The 19,937-nt window shown below is 40.0% G+C and overlaps 1 protein-coding gene across 6 annotated transcripts in view; it reads right to left on the bottom strand.

Annotated features, from left to right (window-relative positions):
• The window catches only part of map3k4 (mitogen-activated protein kinase kinase kinase 4), a 215,982-nt gene that overhangs the window by 138,753 nt on the left and 57,292 nt on the right, over positions 1 to 19,937 (bottom strand). For 3 of the 6 annotated variants that reach the window (XM_043696303.1, XM_043696302.1, XM_043696304.1), the window contains exon 2: positions 8,580 to 8,764. In XM_043696303.1, coding sequence (XP_043552238.1) covers positions 8,580 to 8,764 — 185 coding nt within the window. Of the gene's footprint in view, positions 1 to 3,117; positions 3,233 to 8,579; positions 8,765 to 14,934; positions 14,993 to 19,487; positions 19,537 to 19,937 lie in introns of those variants that run through there. The other 3 variants (XM_043696301.1, XM_043696299.1, XM_043696305.1) reach the window with 3 other exon arrangements.

Here is a 19,937-nt window from a genome sequence, read left to right as displayed (position 1 = left end):
AAGTTAATCATCTTCCGGAAGAAGTGAGCATTATTGCCATTCTTTGTTAAATACTTTACCACAGACAGGTTCAATTGTCAAACTGGCCAACTCTTAACAGAGAGCAATGGAAAATAAAAGTTCCAATTTTCAGTTCATACCAGACCTGATTACTCCTTGTACAACTAAACAAAATACAGTAAGGAGAAAATAAAATGAAGTGACATGATAGGTAAACAACTCAACACTATTACAATTAATTTGAAGAGTGATATCATTATATCCAAAGCCTGATCAATCCACATTTTGTCAAAAACCAACTTATTACCTTTAGGTGACTTCAGAGGAAGATATGATAAAACTGATAAGCATGAATTTTCTATCCCAAGGATTATCAGAAAGTGGGTAAATCTCAATAAAATATCTTCACAAACATCCCATAATAAGAAAACAGCAACATCTCCATAACATAGGAAATAACTACTATATAGTTATAGTACAGAGTTAGAGCCAGAATCAATTGTTGAAAACTGTCTTATTTGCAATTCCGAGTAAAACATCTCAAAGGCCGAGTATATCGATATATCTATATTCAGCAACAGATCCCAGGCTTTGTTTATAAAACAAATCTTCAATTTCTACCGCCCCTTTCTTGTTCAGAGGACAGGCAATTTTTATGTACCTCAGTCTTGTGTTAGGCTTAAAGAGAGGTCCCAGAGATGAACTGACAATATGATAACTCACTGAAAAATGACCATTTAGAATAAAATGCAACAGAACAAATCATCTTGCTACATTTTCCTTTTACTATTTCAAAACTCCTAGTGTGACCCGACAACTACCTGGAGCATAGATAAAGTTATCATAGCCCCAACAGGACCATATGACTCGGCTGAGAGAGACAACTGTGGTGAGTTTAACAGGAGGGCCACACCTCAGGCAAGCGGTGACATTGAGAAGGCGGAACTTTCATGGTAACGTCAGCCTGTGAGGTGCTGGCCCATACACATCAAAACAAGCACTTAGTTTCAAAAGAAAACACGAACTAACTATACAGTCCCACAGCTTATACCCTGCTCAACTACCACAATCTTCTGCCTGATCTCTCCTCCTTCGGGCTAGTCTAGTCTTTTCAACTGCTCTCCTGCCATTACAATCTACACAATTGCCTTCAGTTTACTGTCAGCCTGATGAAATATAAGTTTGGTACAAAATAAAATGTTGCAAAGTATTAATTTATCTGATTCTGTCATGGAAAGGTTTTATCTGATGCTGGAAATATTTAAAAACTTCAGCACGCAACACACAGTCAAAGCCAATACTACTTCTGTTACAGAAATACTTTATAATTCTGTTCTTCAGCCAGTGCTCCCATAATCAGGCGCAATGGAACAGTACTGTAAGAACATATAATACCTCCATTGTACAAGCAACAGCAGCCACATTAGTTGAGCTCCCACAGTATTCCACAAAGGTCAAAACTGTATGATTTTTCACAAAATGCAATTAGGCATTAATTATCTGGTGTTCATGCAACAGTTGAAATCTGTATTTTTTCAAAAGGTTATGGATGCTGAGCAATTTACCTTTAAGATGGATTGATAGATTTTTATTAGGCAATGAAATGAAGGGCTAGAAACAGCAATGCTAGAGAAACTCAGCAAGTCTCGCAGCATCAGTGGAGAGTGAAACTAAGTTAACATTGAGTCCACAGAAGAGTCATATTAGACTTGACATGTGAACTCAACTATATCTGCAGAGATCTTCCAGCACTGTTCTTTCTTCAAATCTCCAGCATTTGCAGTACTTTTCTTTTATAATGGCATAAAAAGATATGGAGTGAAAGATAAGAGAGCACACATACATTTCACCCATGGCAGAACAAGCTTTAGAGGCTGAGTGGCCTACACTAGCCTCTATGCTCCATAGGAAACTTCTAGAATTTCCTTTCGTCTTCCTGATTATACAGAAAGGAAGGAGAGGGAAAATTTTAAGATTTAACAAGTAGGTTTTCCATAGATTCTACATGGCAATCTAAAATATGGGCCCAAATGATCCAGTCAGGATCAACGCCAAGCATATTTACACTATTCATGAAGGTTTTTGCAACTTGACCCTTTGATAATTTTTCTGATGTCCGCTGAAGCATCAAAAGGAATACCTGCAGATTATGGGGTTAACAAGGGATGAACATATTAACCTTTTTCACAACAGTAGCTACCATATTGAGGCAAGTGTTTAAGTGTCCAAATGTTTCAATAGGTTGGTAGGTGACAATTTATTTCTTAAAAGCGAAGTTACTGACGATTCCAGTCAACAGCCAACAACATATAAAAGAAACTTAACAAATGAGATCAACACAGCTCAAGCGGTTTCCTTCACTAATACATACTCACCTGCTGCTGTCCACAGGGAAATCACCCTCCACAAATACATTCAATAGTGGATAGCTAACAAAGTATAATGGAGCATATAATAAAACCATGTACTTGTCTCAAAGTCCCACTGGCATACACACCAAACTACAAAATAGCAACAGCCCTACCTCTTAGGGTAAGCTAGGTAACTGACAAGATGTCGTTGTCCAGGTTTCAACCTTCCAGAGAAAGTCCAGATAATCTTTAAACCAACTGACTATGACAGTGGTCACTTATTCTGTTAAGTGCAACATGAAAAACAGCTCAATTTAAGATTATGGCTACCCAAGTCAGACCAACACGCATATACTGAACTTTTGCCTGAAAAGAACCATTTCTAATGGCACTGGAATTGGTAACCTCTACCTCAAACTGCTACTGAAGCCGAATGAATAATTAAGAATTGATAAATCGGATCAATTTCTGTAACTTAGGAGATACAACTCTACATATAAAACCATGAGAGAACGTTGACTCTTAGCTGTGATCTAAAATGGATTTTCACAAATCATGCTGGAATGGCCCCAAGTTTGATCAATCCTACAGGTAGAGGTCTTTTCAATTTATTTCTCAAGAGAAAGTAGTTATGTACCCAAAGATAGCCACAATTGTCATTAAATGGATATTGCAATGTTAAGCAGCAACATATATATATATAAAAAATCTAAATGCATTTAACTTTTACCCTGGTTAGGAACTGAATTGAACTTAGGACCCTTACCCAAAAAAAGATGGGCTCTCATACGAGCTTCAAATGTCATTAAAGTCCATCTGTGAGCCTACCCAGTGTGATGACAGCTGCATATTGTATTATTCCCACATTATCTGGAGTTATTCTAGTGGACAAACAGAGTAAAAATAAATTTAATAACTAATTTATTCAGAATGCAAAGGGAAATGAAGCTTTTGTAATACTAAATATTTAATTGCTTTAAAAGGAATGCACTGGCAGTATGTGAAACCATTCACAGTACTATGTAAAAGGCCACAGGGTTTAACACATCCTTTTCATTCTAATTATATATTAATAACTCCACTTAGATACTTTAAATTGCAATTTCACACTAAGTATCTTGTATTAGATTTACAGACCATGCTGGGTCTCATTTGATGTGTAAAAATCCCCATTAACATTTATGCTGTTTTTTTTCAAAATTGTAAAGGAATTACACATTGCATGTAATGAATTGTTGGATTATGCAGGTTATAATTAGCAAAATCTTTGAACCAGAGCACAAAATGCTCTTATTTTATAGAATTGCTGTCTGTCAGAGCATCTTACGGTTTCTCACTGCCGATGTCAAATACAGCGCTGGTCACACTAGAATTCTGATAGTAAGGTTTGAGTTTCTACAATAAAAGGGGTTTACCAGAAACACATTAGAACAGAATCAGATTAAGGAATCTTTTCTGCAGTGTAGGATTAACAGAAATACTTTCTGGAGTATCAGTGGCTTCCTCAACATTGCTTCACGTCAAAATCAATGGCCTAAAACAATTTCCACAACAACACAACTGAGACGCAAGTGCTAATGTGCTTTTCAAACACAATATTTCAATATTGTACATCAACAGCAATTTATGTATATGTTGTGTGGTTCAACGTGCATTTATCTATTTAAGGTAGTGTGGAAGAGTAATATTGGACAAAATGGAGAGTCTAGAATGGAGAAAGGGTTTTAAGATCTTTTGACAGTTAATTCATGTGGATAAGAATGGTATGACTTCAGATGATAAAACAGAAGCTAGTAAATCTTAATTCAATGTACAAAACAAATTATTCAGATTACAAGGACATTTAGCCATCTCAAGTGGTCTAGTTTTGGTGGTTTCACAATTACCCATTATATTATAAGCAGTGCATCCACAACAATGGCTGATCTTTTGAATTTCGTTCCGTTACCAAGTGCCCAAGGGTCCATGCTCAGCATATCTTCAACACGCTAGATCAAATTTTGCATGTATACAAACAACAATCAGACTTATGTTCTCACCACCCCTCTCAATCAATTCACTGCCTATATATGCTCAGGGTGCTTCACAGAAATCCAATCTTAGATCAATGCAGTTTCATTTTAGCTTAGTAGATCAAAACTAAATCATATCCTCTTAAATCCCTGCTAGATTCTGTACAGTTGCCACTAATTCCACTGCCTCGCTGGTCATTTTCTCAAGCAGATCAGGATCTTCATAATCTCAATGCCCTATTTAACCACCAACCAGGTGCTGATTCCATATCCTCACTAAGTCTTTCCACTTTCATCTCTAAGCATTACTTACCTCATTTTGCTTCCTTCAACAAACTGTAGGGCCTGCAGTCACCATCACAGCAAGGCAGGTTGGGAAGAGGGACCTGCAGTCAGGTCTCATTGGGGAAAAACAAAGAGTGGCATCAGAAGCAGAAGTAAGAGTGGGAGGAAATTAGAAACTGGAGACCAATTTCACTGTTGAATACAGATTATAAAATCCTATCTGAGACCATCGCCAACCTGGTCAAGACTGTTTTGGGATGATTCACCCCAACCAAACATGCGCTATACAAAGCAGGAAGATTTGAAAGAGCCTCGCTCTCAAGGATACGAATGCAGGACAGGAGGGTGGACGCCTGCCTCAGAAGGATGCCTTGGACAGGATACTGCACACCTACATGAGGGACATGCTCTCCGAAATGGACTTTGGGGACAGAATCCATAATTAGATCTGACTACTCCACAACAATATCAGTAGTGCAGTCTCAATCAATTGATGGGAATCCGTTTCCCAATAAGATCTAGAGTCGGACAGAGCTGCCCATTCTCTTCTGCCTTGTTTGTGTGTTGCATACAATTTTTTGCACCAGGAAGAATGTGAACCTGAGAAAGGTCACTATTCCAGGCAGCAAAGGCCTGCAGGTCAAACCCTCCCTGTACATGGACTTACATGTTTTCTGCTCGAATCTGCTCTAAGTGTGCAGACTCATGAGCACCTGTGACCAGTTCAAGGTAAAAATCAAAGCAAGAGTGAGGCCATTTCTTTGGGAACTCGTCAGATTATCTGATGATGCTGGGCATATTGTTTGGAGGGGCCAGGGTGTGGCAGCAAAATTTGGGAGCAGCACAGTGCCAAGGTGAGGCAGAAACTAGCAGATGGGATGTCCGCTCCCTTTCGATTACAGTTTTAAAAAAAACCTGGTCACCAGATGGGAGGTACTCTTAGTTTACGTGCTATGTAGATCTGGTCCATTCCCTAAGCCTGTGCCAATTCATTCAGCTGAGTCATCCTCCACTTCATCTGAAGGTCAAAGATGGACCGTGTCTGCAAGGACACCATTCAAAACTCTGGATCGTATGGTCCTGCCTCTACGTGCGTGGGGATAAGAGAACAGGACATACTCAAAGCTGGCCACCTTTGTGTGTGACTGCATCAAGCTGTGTAGACCCTCCATACTCAACACAAAGTATCACTACATGCTGAAGTTCCATCAGTCCTCAGTGTTGCAAAGCTCAGGTCTGGCCTCAGTGCCCTGGAATGCTCTAAGTAGTTGGATTGCTCTGCACCACTTGTCCCTTCATGGAAAAGTTTGCAAAGAAAAAAACTTTTGGGGGGAGGGGTAGGGAAGAACCAGAAAGAATGTAGTAGCAGCAGCATAGGACAGCATAATCAGAGGTACTAACAGCTCTGCAGCAAACTGCACAAGTCCACACAGTTCTGTTGTCTGCCCAGTGCAAGGGTTCAGGATATTGGCTATAGGCTGGAGCAGAATTTGCAATGGGAAGGGGAGGATCCAGTTCTTGTAGCCCTGTTGGCACCAGTGGCATAGGTAGAAGCAGGAAAGAGGATCTGCATAGTCAATAAGAGGAGCTAGGTACTAAATCAAGATGCAGAAAAACCTCAAAGATTAGCAACTGAGCTACATACAAATTGGTATAGGGTAAACAAGGGGAGAGCGCTCAATGCGTGGCTGAAGACTGGTGTGGGAGAAATCAGTTGCATCATCCAGCATTGCATGTGTGAAATATCCTCTAATTAAATATTAGGGAGACTGAAGCCATTGTTTTTGACCCTGCCTCAAACTCTGTTCCTCAGTTACCTTGGAAATGGTCTGAGTTCAGGCTCCCCTTTGCCCTTTCGCTCCTCTGCTTCCTGTTGTGCACCATCCGAAGAAGTCTTGATTTGAAAATTCTCGTATTTATTTTGAAAAGCTCTCAGAAGCAATAGCTTCACTCCACTCCACCTCTGTAAACTCTCCCAAACTTCAAGACTTCTCCACTCCTCTAACCATGCCTTCTTGTTATTAAAGTTATTGGAAAGAATTCTGAAGGACACAATATATCTCCACTGGGAGAGACAGGTTAATTAGGAATATTTACCTTGGACTTAAGGGAATATTGTGCAAGTAACTAGGGGTGATGATGAGGATAATACATTGAAGTGGTTTACATGAATCTTAGCAAGGCTTTGATAAAGGTCCTTCATGGCAGACTGGTCAAGGAAGTAAGAGCCTATAGGATCCAAATGAAACTGCCATGTTGGGTCCAAAATTGCCAGAGAGGCAGGAAGGTGGTGGTGTTAGTAGAGGGATATTTCTGTGACTGGAAAGACAGGTTCCAGTAGAATGAGATTTGATGCAAGGAACTTGGCTGTTTTACTGCACATTAATGATTTTGACCTAAACATAGGGGATGCAAATCTATGACAACAGTGGCTGTAGTAAGAAATAATTAAGAAGATAGCCATTTACTATCTTCTAGCAGGAAGATATCAATAAATTGGTCAAATGGAAATGTAAACAGAAAATGGAATTTAATCCAGAAATACTCAAGTTAATTGAGTTGGGGACAGCTAACAAGGCAAGGAATTAGATTATGAATGGCAAAACCCTGAAAATTACCGAGCATCAGACAGACCTTAGTGTGCATAACCACAGATCCCTGAAGGTAAAAGAGCAATTCTAGCTAATAGGTATCTATTGACTCTCAGATAAGGTGGCTAAGGTAATACTTGGAATACCTGTATTCTTCGCCTCAGCCAATAAAGACAAGAATATGGACATTAAGCTGGAACTGTATAAAATGCTAGTTAAGCCATAAGTGAAGTACTGCATGAAATTTTGGTCACCAAGTTATAAGAAGGATGTAACTGCATTACAGAAGATGCAGAAGAGATGCTGCCTGGGCTGGAGGATCTGAGCTGTGAGCAAAGACTGGATAGGCTGTTTCTCTTTAAGCACCAAAGGTTGAAAGGGGACCTGATAGAGGTGTACAAGATTATGAGGGCATAGACAAGGTGGATAGGAAAGCACTTTTTCTGTTAGTAGAAGGATCAATAATCAAGGGACAGTTTGATGGCAACAGATAGCAGTCTAAGAAGGGAGTTTTGGGAGAAATGTTTCACCCAGAGGGTGGTGGGAGTCTGAACTCAACACCTAAAAAAGGGTGTTAGAATCAGACACTCATAACATTTAGGCAGTATTTAGATATTCACTTGCCTTGCCACAGTTTTCAGTACTCTAGGCCAAGCAATGGAAAATAGAATTCATCTAGTCAGATCATTGTCAACAGATTTACAATGTGCCAAATATCCTTCTGTGCTGTAAACATCTATGAACGAGTTTGTAAGCCTTATTTATCTCCAATTTTAATTGTTTCAGCACTGGTGGCTGAGCTTTCAGCAACTCAGGCTCCAAACTCTGGAACAACCTCACGAAAACACTCTACCTGTTGACTTAGCTTCCCTCCCTTAACACACTCCTTAAAATCTACCTCCTTGACTCCAACCAATAAAGACAAGAGTATGGAGGTTAAGCTGGAACTGTACAAAATGTTGGTTAAGCAACTGAAATACTGCAAACATACCTTGACTAAACTTTAGGTCACCTGAACAAATTGTCCTCTGTGACTCCATGTTGTAAATGCATTTCACAATAAAAGATGTGCCTTGAAATGTTTTATTACATTTATAGTAACATTACATGCAGTATATAAAGTTGGTGCAAAATGGAAAATAGCTCAACTTGACCAATGCTAGTTTAAAAAATGAATTGAAGTATCCTTGTATCAGGCAAAGTCAGTACCCATCCTAGACAGCAACCACTGCTGTAAACAATCATAATTTCAAAACTGGGATTATTTAATAGTAGTGCACTCTTTCATTACAAGATACTAATGAAAAGGAAAGCAAAGCAAACTTTTGAATCATACTAACCTTTATTACCAGAGCGACTGTCTGTTTTCCCAACGTTATTCCTGTGATGTTTAGTTGACATGCGTTTTATCTGTCGTTGGGTACTAGGTGGTGAAGTTCCATAAAAACCTTCAATGCTAGATTCATCAGAATATTCATCTGATTCAATATCTTCAGAAGCTACATCCCCTGATTTTTTGTTTTCCCTGAGAAATGAAAAACAAATTACTCCAGTTGTTGCACAAATGCTTTGGATACATATAAGCAGCTACTAAAATCCCTACAGTATGGAAGCAGGCGATTCAGCCCATCGAGTCCACACCAAACCTCCAAAGAGCATTCTACCCAGACTCACCTCCACACCCCTATAACCCTGCATTTACCCTGGCTAATCCACCTAGCCTGGACATCCCTGGACACTTTGGGCAATTTAGCACAGCAAATCCACCTAACCTGCACATGGTTGACTGTGGGAGGAAACCAGAGCACCCGGAGGAAAAACACCCAGACAAGGGGAGAATGTGCAAACTCCACAAAGACAGTTGCCCAGAGGCTGGATTTGAACCAGTGCCAAACACTGAGCCACCCACTAGTGTTGCTTAGGGCAAAACCTTAGGAGTTAAAAACTTACAACCAGTTGGCAACCACAACGTGTGCTTGGGTGGGGAGAACCTTGGTTTATCTATATCAGCATTCCCTCAGGCTCAAGTGAACATGAATGTGCATACACAGACTTATAGGTTACACACTATACATGTTTTATTAATGACAAAAACCACTGGGGAGAGAAAAGAAAGAAGTCTCCCAAGTAATGAGAAATTTCATTGGTACTGCAGGTTTCTCAACAACCTAATTAAACAATCCCTTCAAATTTACTAGTAAGTAGCTTTCAGTGGATGACAAGCTGGCTTGGCAGGAAGAAATCAGAAACGTAGGATTCCTCCACAAATGAGGTGCACTCAAACCAGTATTTAAATATTAAATGAGTAGGACAACACCTTGGGTAATGGAATCTAATGCAAATCCATAATACTATAAGACAAATTACTGCAACAAGGGCAGAGAGAGATATAGCAATGCATTGTTCATAGGGCTCAAGTTGTGCATCAATAGGGTTGGGATCAATGACCTTGAAAAGAATTTAGAAGGATTCTGGGTAATCCAAGAGAGAGGATGGGGAAAAAAAATTGTAAAAACTGCTCCTTTTTGATGTATTTTAGGTATTGGAGGTGATTGCCTCAAATTCCAGGAGCAGCAATTACTATTTTATATGCTGTTGCATTGTTTTGTAACTTTAGGGGAAAAGGATCAAAACAAGGCACTTGTTTCTGAACATGGGTATGTGTCTCGGAAAAATAAACAAACAGCGAAATTCACAGCTGTCCTTGGAGGAACCTGTGTGGTAGAGATCACAGCACAGGAGCAGATAAATGCATAGTTTTAAGAGTAATCCTGCTGTAAATCTACAATAGTGAGTAGAGAGGGTTCTTTCTTAATTACAGAGGAACCTCGATTATCCAAAGGACACGGGTAGGGAGTATTTCGTTCAGTTAACCAAATTCCAGATAATCGAACGCTGGATAACACAGTTTAGCCAAGTATCAGGACCTTGCAATTTTGCTGGATAATTTGATATTCTGATAATCGAATGCCAGATAATCAAGGTTCCTCTGTATATGCTTTATTGAGATCTGTCTCTTGATTAAACTTTAAAAATATAAACCATTAGTACTAACTTATCCTAGAGCAGTGTTTTTAGAGCTGTAAGACTGGGGTATTTTCTGGGTCTGTAGATTGTGAAGGAGCAAAAGATGGCCTTTAATAGAGTGAAATGCTCTTCCTGTTGGATGTGGGAGATTAGGGAGAGTTTCCATGTTACTGATGATTATGTCTGCAGGAAGTATGTTTGGTTGCAAATGCCACCATAGATTGGTTGAAGCGGCAGTTAAAGACATTGAGAAATTTACAAGAGCTGGGGAACGTGATAGATGGCAGTTATAGGAAGGGAGAAAAGCCGCAGATACAGTCAGGTAGATGGTTAACTACAGGGAAGGTAGGAGAGGACGGCAGGAGGTGCAGGAGTCTCCTGTGAATATACTCATTTCAAACAAGTACGCTGTTTTGGAAAATGTAGGGAGATGGACTCTCAGCCAAGTTTCAGGTACTGAGAATGGCCCTAATGAGGGGTACATCAGGTTCCAAGCTATCGATTGCGATAGGGGACTATCCAGTCAGAAGCACAGACAGATGTTTCAGTCGCCAGCAACAAGAAATAAGAATTGATGCGTTGCCTCCCTGGTGCCAGGATCAAGGATATCTCAGAGAGGGTGCAGAATGTTCTCAAGGGGAAAGGGACCAGCAGGAGGTCATTGTACACATTCGAAATAATGACACAAGGGAAAAGGATGAGATTCTGAAGGGAGAATGTAGAAAGTTAGGCTGGAATTTTTTTTAAAAAAAAAGGAGATCCTCAAGGTTGTAATATCTGGATTACACCTGGTGCTATGAGCTAGTGAGGGTAGGAATGAGGAGGATAGATGAATGCGTGACTGAGGAACTGCTGCAGGGGAGAAGGGTTCACATTTTTGGATCATTGGAATCTCTTCTAGAGGAGAAGTGACCTGTACAAGGAGGACAGATTGCACCCGAATTGGAAGGAAACCAGTATACTGGCAGGGAGATTTGCCAGGGCTGCTCTGGAGGATTTGAACTGGCAAAGAAGGGGGCTGGGACCCAGGGAGATAGTAAGGAAAGAGATCAATCGGAGACTGGTACAGTTGGGAAAAGGAGTGTGTCAAACAGTCGGGGTAGGCAGGAAGAAAGCAGAGAACAACGTAGGACTGAAAAGTTAAACTGCAAATATTTTCAATGAAAAAGAGGCTGAATCAGGAAGGCAGATGAACTCAGGGCATGGGTAGGAACACAGGCCTGGGATATCATTGCAATTACAAAGATGTGACTCAGGGACAGGACTGGCAGCTTAATGTTCCAGGATACAAATGTTATAGGAAGGAGTGGTGGCAGAAGAGGAGGTGAAGCATCGTTTTTGATAAAGAATAGCATTACAGCTGTACTTCGGGAGGATATTCCTGGGAATACATCCAGAGATGTTATTTGGGAGGAACTGAGAAATAAGAAAGGGATGACCACCTTATTGGGATTGTGTTATAGATCTCCCAATAGTCAGTGAGAAATTGAGAAAAATTAATTAGTAAGGAGATTTCAGTTATCTACAAGAATAATAGGGCGGTTATGGTCGGGGATTTTAACTTTCCAACCATAGGCTGGGACTACCATTGTGTTAAGGGTTTAGATCGAGATGAATTTGATAACCATGCACAAGAAACTTTTCTGATTCAGTATGTGGATGTACTTTGGGACCATCGACCATAATTCTATTAATTTTAAAATAGTGATGAAAAAGGATAGACTGGATTTAAAAGTTGAAGTTCTAAATTGGAGGAAGGCCAACTTTGACGGTATTAGGTAAGAACTTTCAAAAGTGGATTGGGGGCAGATGTTTGCAGATAAAGGGATGGCTGGAAAAAGGAAAGTCTTCAAAAATGAGATAACTAGAGTCCAAAGACAGTATATTCCTGTTAGGGAGAAAGGCAGGGCTGGTGGGTGTCGGGCATGTTGGGTGACTCAAGAAATTGAGGGTTTGGTTAAGAAAAAGAAGGAAGCATGTGTCAGGTATGGACACCAGAGAGGGAGTGAATGCTGAGACGACTATAAAGACAGTAGGAGTGTACTTAAGAGGAAAATCAAGAGGGCAAAAAGGGAGAGAGCTTTGGCAAATAGGGTTAAGGAGAATCCAAAGAGATTTTATAATTACGTTAAGGACAAAAGGGTAACCAGTGAGAGAATAGATCCCCTCAAAGATCAGCAAAGCAGCCTCTGTGTGGAACCTCAGGAGATATGAAAAAAGTACTTTGTATCAGTGTTTACAGTGGAGAAGGTCATGGAAGATATAGAATGTGGGGAAATAGATGCTGACATCTTGAAAAATGTGCATATTACAGAGGTGGTGTTGCTGGACAGCATAAAACACAAACGTGGATAAATCCCCAGGACATAATCAGGTGTACCCTAGAACTCTGTGGGGAGCTAGGGGAGTGTGTGCTGGGCCCCTTGCTGAGAAATTTGTATCATCAATAGTCACAGGAGAGGTGCCGGATGACTGGAGGTTGACTAACGTGATACCACTGTTAAAGAAAGGAGGTTACGAAAAGCCAGGGAACTATAGACCAGTAAGCCTGACTTTGCTGATGGACAAGTTGTTGGAGAGAATCCTGAGGGACAGGATTTACATGTATTTAGAAAGGCAAGGACTGATTAGAGATCATCAACATGGATTTGTACATGGGAAATCATGTCTCACAAACTTGATTTGAGTTTTTTGAAGTAACAAAGAATTGATGGGGGCATAGCGGTGGACATGATCTATATGGACTTCAGTAAGGCATTCAACCAGATTCCTCATGGTAGACTGGTTAGCAAGGTTAGATCTCATGGAATGCACAGGGAGAACTAGCCATTTGGGTACAGAACTGGCTCGAAGGTAGTAGACAGAGGGTGGTGATGGAGGGTTGCTTTTCAGACTGGAAGCTAGTGGCTAGTAGAGTGCCACGAGGATCAGTGCTGGGTCCACTGCTTTTTTGTCATTTATATAAGTGATTTGGATGTGAACATTGGAGGAATAGTTAGTAAGTTTACAGATGGGCGGCATGGTGGCACAGTGGTTAGCACTGCTGCCTCACAGAGTGCTGGGTCCACTGCTTTTTTGTCATTTATATAAGTGATTTGGATGTGAACATTGGAGGAATAGTTAGTAAGTTTACAGATGACACAAAAACTGGAGGTGCAGTGGACAGCAAAGGTTCCTCAGATTACAACAGGATCTTGATCAGATGGGCCAGTGGGCTGAAATGTGGCAGGTGGATTTTAACTTAGATAAATGTGAGGTGCTGCATTATGGAAAGGCAAATCAGAGCAGGACTTATACACTGAATGGTAAGGTCCTGGGGAATGTTGCTGAACAAAGAGACCTCGGTGTGCAAGTTCATAGCTCCTATTTGCAGGTAGATAGGATAGTGAAGGCGACATTTGGTATAATTTCCTTTATTGGTCAGAATATTGAGTAAAGGAATTCGGAGGTCATGTTGCAGTGTATAGGACATTGGTTAGGCCACTTTTGGAATATTGCGTGCAAGTCTGGTCTCCCTACTATTGGAAGGATGTTGTGAAACTTGAAAAGGTTTAGAAAAGATTTACAAGGATGTTGGCAGGGTTGTGAGATTATTGCTCAATAAAGGAGAGGTGAATAAGCTGGGGCTGTTTTCCCTAAAGCGTCAGACGCTGAGGGCTGACCTTATAGAGGTTTATAGAATCATGAGGGGTATGGATAGAATAAATCGACAAAGTCTTTTCCCTGGGGTGGGGGAGCCCAGAACTACAGGGCAAAAGTTTAGGGTGAGGAGGGAAAAATTTTGAAGGGACCCAAGGGGCAACGTTTTCACACAGAGGGTGATACATGCATGCAATGAGCTGCCATAGGAAGTGGTGGAAACTGCTACAATTATAACATTTAAAAGGCAGATGGAGGGTATATGAATCGGAAGGGTTTAGAGGGTTATGGACCAAGTAACTGCCATGGACTGGCAAAAGGAACTTGATTAGGTTAGGATATCTGGTCAGCATGGATGAGTTGGACCAAAAGTTCTGTTTCCGTGCTATACATCTCTATGACTCAACATGGGGAAGGTTTAAACTAATCTGGCAGGGAAAAAGCACAGTAAGGAGGATCAGAAAGGAGAAACGACTCCAGGAGATTTAATAGAAGCAAAAAACATTAGAATAAAGAGAATATAATTTTTAAAAACAAAAGGGTGTAATGAAAAAATGAGACATTAGATATGAGTCCAGCTAAGAAGCAGACCTATATGGATTTAGTATAACTAATCGTGGTGAGTGCAGACACAATTTGCTATACAGGATGAGACAGCAGCAATAACAGGAGACCCATCTCGAAGAAGGGGAGGACTGGGAACTTAATATTCCTAGCTATAGCTGGTTTTGAATAAAGAAATTTAAAAAAAACTGTGGTAATATAATCAAAGATGTAGTTACAACCCTGGAGAAGAATGATGTACTTGAGTGTTGGTTAGACTTATGGGAGAATTAGACTTGAGCTGGAAAAAACACAACAGATCAAGCAGCATGAGGAGCAGGGAAGTCAACATTTCAAGTCTGAATCTTTCATCAGGAAGATACAAGAATCTTAAAATAGTGATAAATAGAAGACTTCAATTATCAGAGTACAGAGTAGAAAATAATATAGATTTGGAAAATAATAAAAAGTAATTAGAAAGAATACCTGATACGTGTACTTTCTTGATCAACAGGTTTCTGGGTTAAAGGCACAATTGCTGGACCTAGTTCAGGGGAATGAAGTGGGAAAGTGCAATATGTTTCAGCAGGTTAGCTTTTGCAGAACAGGAATCAAAACATCACTAATTTTAGAACTATTCTGGAAAAACATATAAATCAAGTGCACAAACACACAAGGTGGGACAGAAAGAGGAGATCTAACAGTGATAAACTTTAAAAAAATAACTGGATACAGGTGGAACGGAATCAAAGACTGACCAATAAAACTGTAAAATGGCAGTGGAAGGGCTTCCAAGAGAAGATTCCATGAGGGATACAGGAAGGCATCCAGGGTTAAAACTCCCAGATGGCTGTCAATAAAGACCAAAGTGAAACAGAGAAAAAGTTTCAAGTCAGGTTCTTTATGCACGCAAGAAACAAAACAGAATATAGACTGTACAGAGCAGAACTAGAAAAGTGAAAAGTAAGAGTGTGTGAGATTATATTAGCAAGTGACGTGAAAAGTACCAGTCTTAAGATAAAATAGATAAATTTAATGTATGTGAATATCAAAACTTAAAGTAAAGTCATCACATTTACAAAGGAGACTATAATTGGATTGGCATTGCAATCAAACTAAGCAGGCAAGAGATTAAAGGATGAGATTGGCAAGACATTTAAGTGGACAAAACTGCAGATATAATTTAATGCAGACAAGATAGTGATACACCTAAAAATAAAAAAAAGTAGCCTTTGGTGTCTAGTGTTGCAATATACTGTAGCTAAAATGGAGCTAAAAGAGATCCAGGAATTCGAGTAGATTCTAATAAACATATGCAGGCAATGTAGATCAAACACATGTCTTGCGTATTGCAGGTATTCTACAATTTGGCACTGCAAGTGAAAAGTATAATGATCAAATGTAGTGTTCACTAGATTGCACCGTGAATATATGATCATAAGTTAATTGGTTAGCTAAGGTGGTTAGATGATCAACATGTGGTTCAGAAAAATGCCAAAAGTGTGCATTTGACTCCCATTCCAGCTGAAGTAGACTTGGGACCTGCATCATTGCCCTGCCGTTGGGGGTAGAAAACAATCGTAAATCAGCACTAAAAATGGTTCAGGAAGTAGTATCAGCAGGCCAAGGACTTCCCTCTAGGTGAATGAATGACCAGCGCTGATAAAGGAATGCAACGCATTCAAATCCTAATGAGGCAATCCCTAGTGCAAAAAACAGAATTGGACCACAGGGTCCCTTGAACTTTCTACACCATTCAGTATGATCAAGGTTGACTTTCTGACTCAACTCACTTTCCTACCAATCATATCGTTTCATTCTCAGAGATCATAAATTTGTTTTCTGACCTTGAATACACTTAAAAATAAGATTTCTGCAGTTCCCAGTTTGCTTCCCTTTTAATTATGAAAATACATCTTATATTTGTTAATTTCCAATCTGTTGAAAACATCACAATCAGAATTTAGAAAATCATGACCATGACCTCCATCCTAGGATTCTAAAATTAATAATCAGATCCTGGGGATTTACTGACTTTTAATCTCCGAAGCTTCAATAAGTTCTCTTTGATATTAATTACCTTAAACTGTTCACTCTCATTAGCTCTTGGTTACCCTTGACTTTTGGCATGCAATGAGAGTTTTCTGTGAAGTCAAACAAAATATTCTTTTTCCCCATCCCCATAATAATTTTTTTTGTCCCTAAGGGACTAACATTTACTTTAGTTTTTTTGCACACATACTTTTACAATATATCTTTAAATCCCTGTTTAATGTCTTTTTCTTTCTTGTCAAAAAACGTTGATGACACTTAGTTTTAAAACTGCCCTCAGACTTATTTTGCAACATCCTAGGCCTCTTTCAATCTACATTTATAAATCTAAATCTATATAAAGAACAGCCATAATTAACCACTGACATATACTGCTCAGGCTTAGCCTCTCTGAAACTTATTGTGCAATTCAAATATATTAATGATCTCTTTTGTAAAAGGACTTATTGACATGACATTACTAATTAACCTTCCCCATTACACAAAATTTGATCCAAAACTGCGCTGTTCCTAATTGATGTTTGGTAGTACTGCACTTGGGCACTGCCAAAAGACCGTATGTCGAAGGTGCTCATTTTGCATTTAACAAGACATTACAAACGTCACAAGAATACCTATAGATGTAAATTTGCTCACTGAGGTGGAAGGTTTGCTTTCGAACGTTTCGTCACCATACTAGGTATCATCAGAGAGCCTCCGGTAAAGTACTGATGTTATGGCTCACTTTTTATAATTGTGTTTAGGTTTCCTTGGGTTGGTGATGTCATTTCCTGTGGTGATGTTATTTCCTGTCCTTTTTCTCAGGGATAGTAAATGGGATTCAAGTCAATTTGTTTCCAGAGAGGGGTCCGGTTGGAATGCCATGCTTCTAGGAATTCTCGTGCGTGTCTCCCTAGGATGGATGTGTTGTCCCAGTCAAAGTGGTGTTCTTGCTCATCTGTATGTAAAGATACTAGTGAGAATGGATCATGCCTTTCTGTGGCTAATTGATGTTCATATATCCTGGTGGCTAGTTTTCTGCCTGTTTGTCAAATGTAGTTTGTGTTACGGTTCTTGCAAGGTATTTTGTAAATGACATTAATTTTGCTTGTTGTCTGTATAGGGTCTTTCAAGTTCATTAGCTGTTGGTGGGTTTGTGCCAAGCGGTCTGAGTAGTCTGACAATCATTTCCGAGATGTCTTTGATGTAGGGGAGAGTGGCTAGGGTTTCTGGGTGAGTTTTGTGTGTTTGTTGCTGAGAAATTGGCAGATTGTTCATTGGGTACTCGTTCTTTTTGAATACACTGTATAGGTGATTTTCCTGAAGACCAAAGACACCAAGATAGAAGAGGATGAAATAATGGTCTGCTTTGATGTAACAGCCCTATTCACATCCAGCAACATCAACCTAACCAAGGAAACACTGACTACAGTAATAGAAGAACCAAAGGCACATACACCAATCACCATCAACTTCATCTGCAAGGAGAATACCGTCAAGCTAGTGGACCTATGCCTTACCACCCGCTTCACTTTCAACAACAGAACCTACAGACAAGTCAACTGAACACCTAAAGGATCTCCGATATCAGGGCTCTTAGCAGAGGCAGTAATGCAGAAACTTGAGCAAACAGCTCTGCCAACCATTCAACCCAAACTTTGGGTCTGCTGCGTGGATGACACCTCTATCATCACTAAATGAAACAAATTAGAGGAAACGTTCAAGACCATCAACTGGCATAAAATTCACTAAAGAAGAGGAAAACAACAAACTGCCATTCCTAGATGTCGCAGTAAAGCAAACAGCCATGGAGAACTTCAAACCAGCATCTAGAGGAAAACAAAAGATACGGACCAAACACTGAACTACAGAAGCAATCATTCCAATATCTGCACATACTGCAGCAGAGGAACTACAAAGAACAGAGAAAAGTCATCTATACCATGTATTCAAAAAGAACGGGTACCCAATGAACACAGTCCACCAATTTCTCAGCAACAAACACGAACAAACAGACAAAACTAGTCCAGAAACCTTAACCACACTCCCCTACATCAAAGACATCTCAGAAATGATTGCCAGACTTCAAGACTTCTTGGCACAAACCCACCAACAAACTAAAACAGCAGCTAATGGACTGGAAAGACCCTATACAGACAACAAGCAAAACTAATGTCATTTACAAAATACCTTCCACGAACCGTAACAAACACTACACTGGACAAACAGGCAGAAAACTAGTCACCAGGATACATGAACATCAACTAGCCACAAAAAGACATGAGCCACTCTCACTAGTATCTTTACATACAGGTGAGGAAGGACGTCACTTTGATTGAGACAACACATCTATCCTAGGACAAGCCAAACAGAGGCACGCATGAGTATTCCTAGAAACATGGCATTCCAACCGGACCTCTATCAACAAACACATTGACTTGAATCCCATTTATCACCCCCAAGAAAAAGAACAGGAAATAACATCACCATAGGAAATGATATCACCAACCCAAAGACACCTACACACGTAAATAAAAAGCGGGCCATATCACCAGTGCTTCACCAAATGCTCACTGATTAAGTTACCTAGTATGTTGATGAAACGTCTGAAAACAAACCTTCTAGCTCAGCGAGCAAACTTACATCCAGAACCTCAACCTGAGCTGTAAATCTTCTCAAATCTCACTAAAAGTATACCAATGCTGAAAACGTGTTGCTGGAAAAGCGCAGCAGGTCAGGCAGCATCCAAGGAACAGGAGAATCGACATTTCGGGCATAAGCCCTTCTTCAGGAAAGTATACCAATGTAAAGGTGAATATTTTATACACTAAGGTGTGTCTGTTGACTGGTAGATCATTGTCATGGTGAATGTACAGTACTAGATGATCACTGCCAGTTAACTGCAAAGACTCCTTTGTTCTAAACCAGCAGATTGATTCTGGTCAACTTGCACTTGTCATCTAACTGGTGCATTCTCCATGGCAATTCCGCTGCCAGAGTCCACTCACCAAAGAAACAGCACTCTCTTCCCATACGGTACATTGTTCCTCTTTACACTGTTATTCTTGAAAATGTCCTGACAATTGTAGGATGAAAAATTTCAACGAATAGATCTTTTTTCTCATCTATACTCAGGTTTCTACTGGTTCCAAAAAGAAAGTGGTCCAAAATTATTTAACAATCTTCTAGGTTACCTTTATCAACTTAATTTGTCCAATCCTTCTATTGATTGGAGTCCCCATTATTACTATTACATTGTTATATGCTCAAATTAAAAGGTCCCGGCAGGGCAGGACATTTCGATCAGAGCTCCTCTCCTTGCTCGTCCCTTTGCCTTCTTTTTCCTCCACTTCATAACTTCTCTTTCCTCTGTCCTAAGTGGAAAGTAGATTCGAGAAGCAGAGCAAACACAGGCAGAGTGAGCACAGGACGAATTCCATAGCAGTGCAGGACAGAGG

The sequence above is a fragment of the Chiloscyllium plagiosum genome, chromosome 9 (genome assembly GCF_004010195.1).
Source record: "Chiloscyllium plagiosum isolate BGI_BamShark_2017 chromosome 9, ASM401019v2, whole genome shotgun sequence".
NCBI lineage: Eukaryota > Metazoa > Chordata > Chondrichthyes > Orectolobiformes > Hemiscylliidae > Chiloscyllium > Chiloscyllium plagiosum.
Note: the sequence above shows the minus strand (reverse complement) of the source record. Positions and strands in the feature narration are given on the sequence as shown.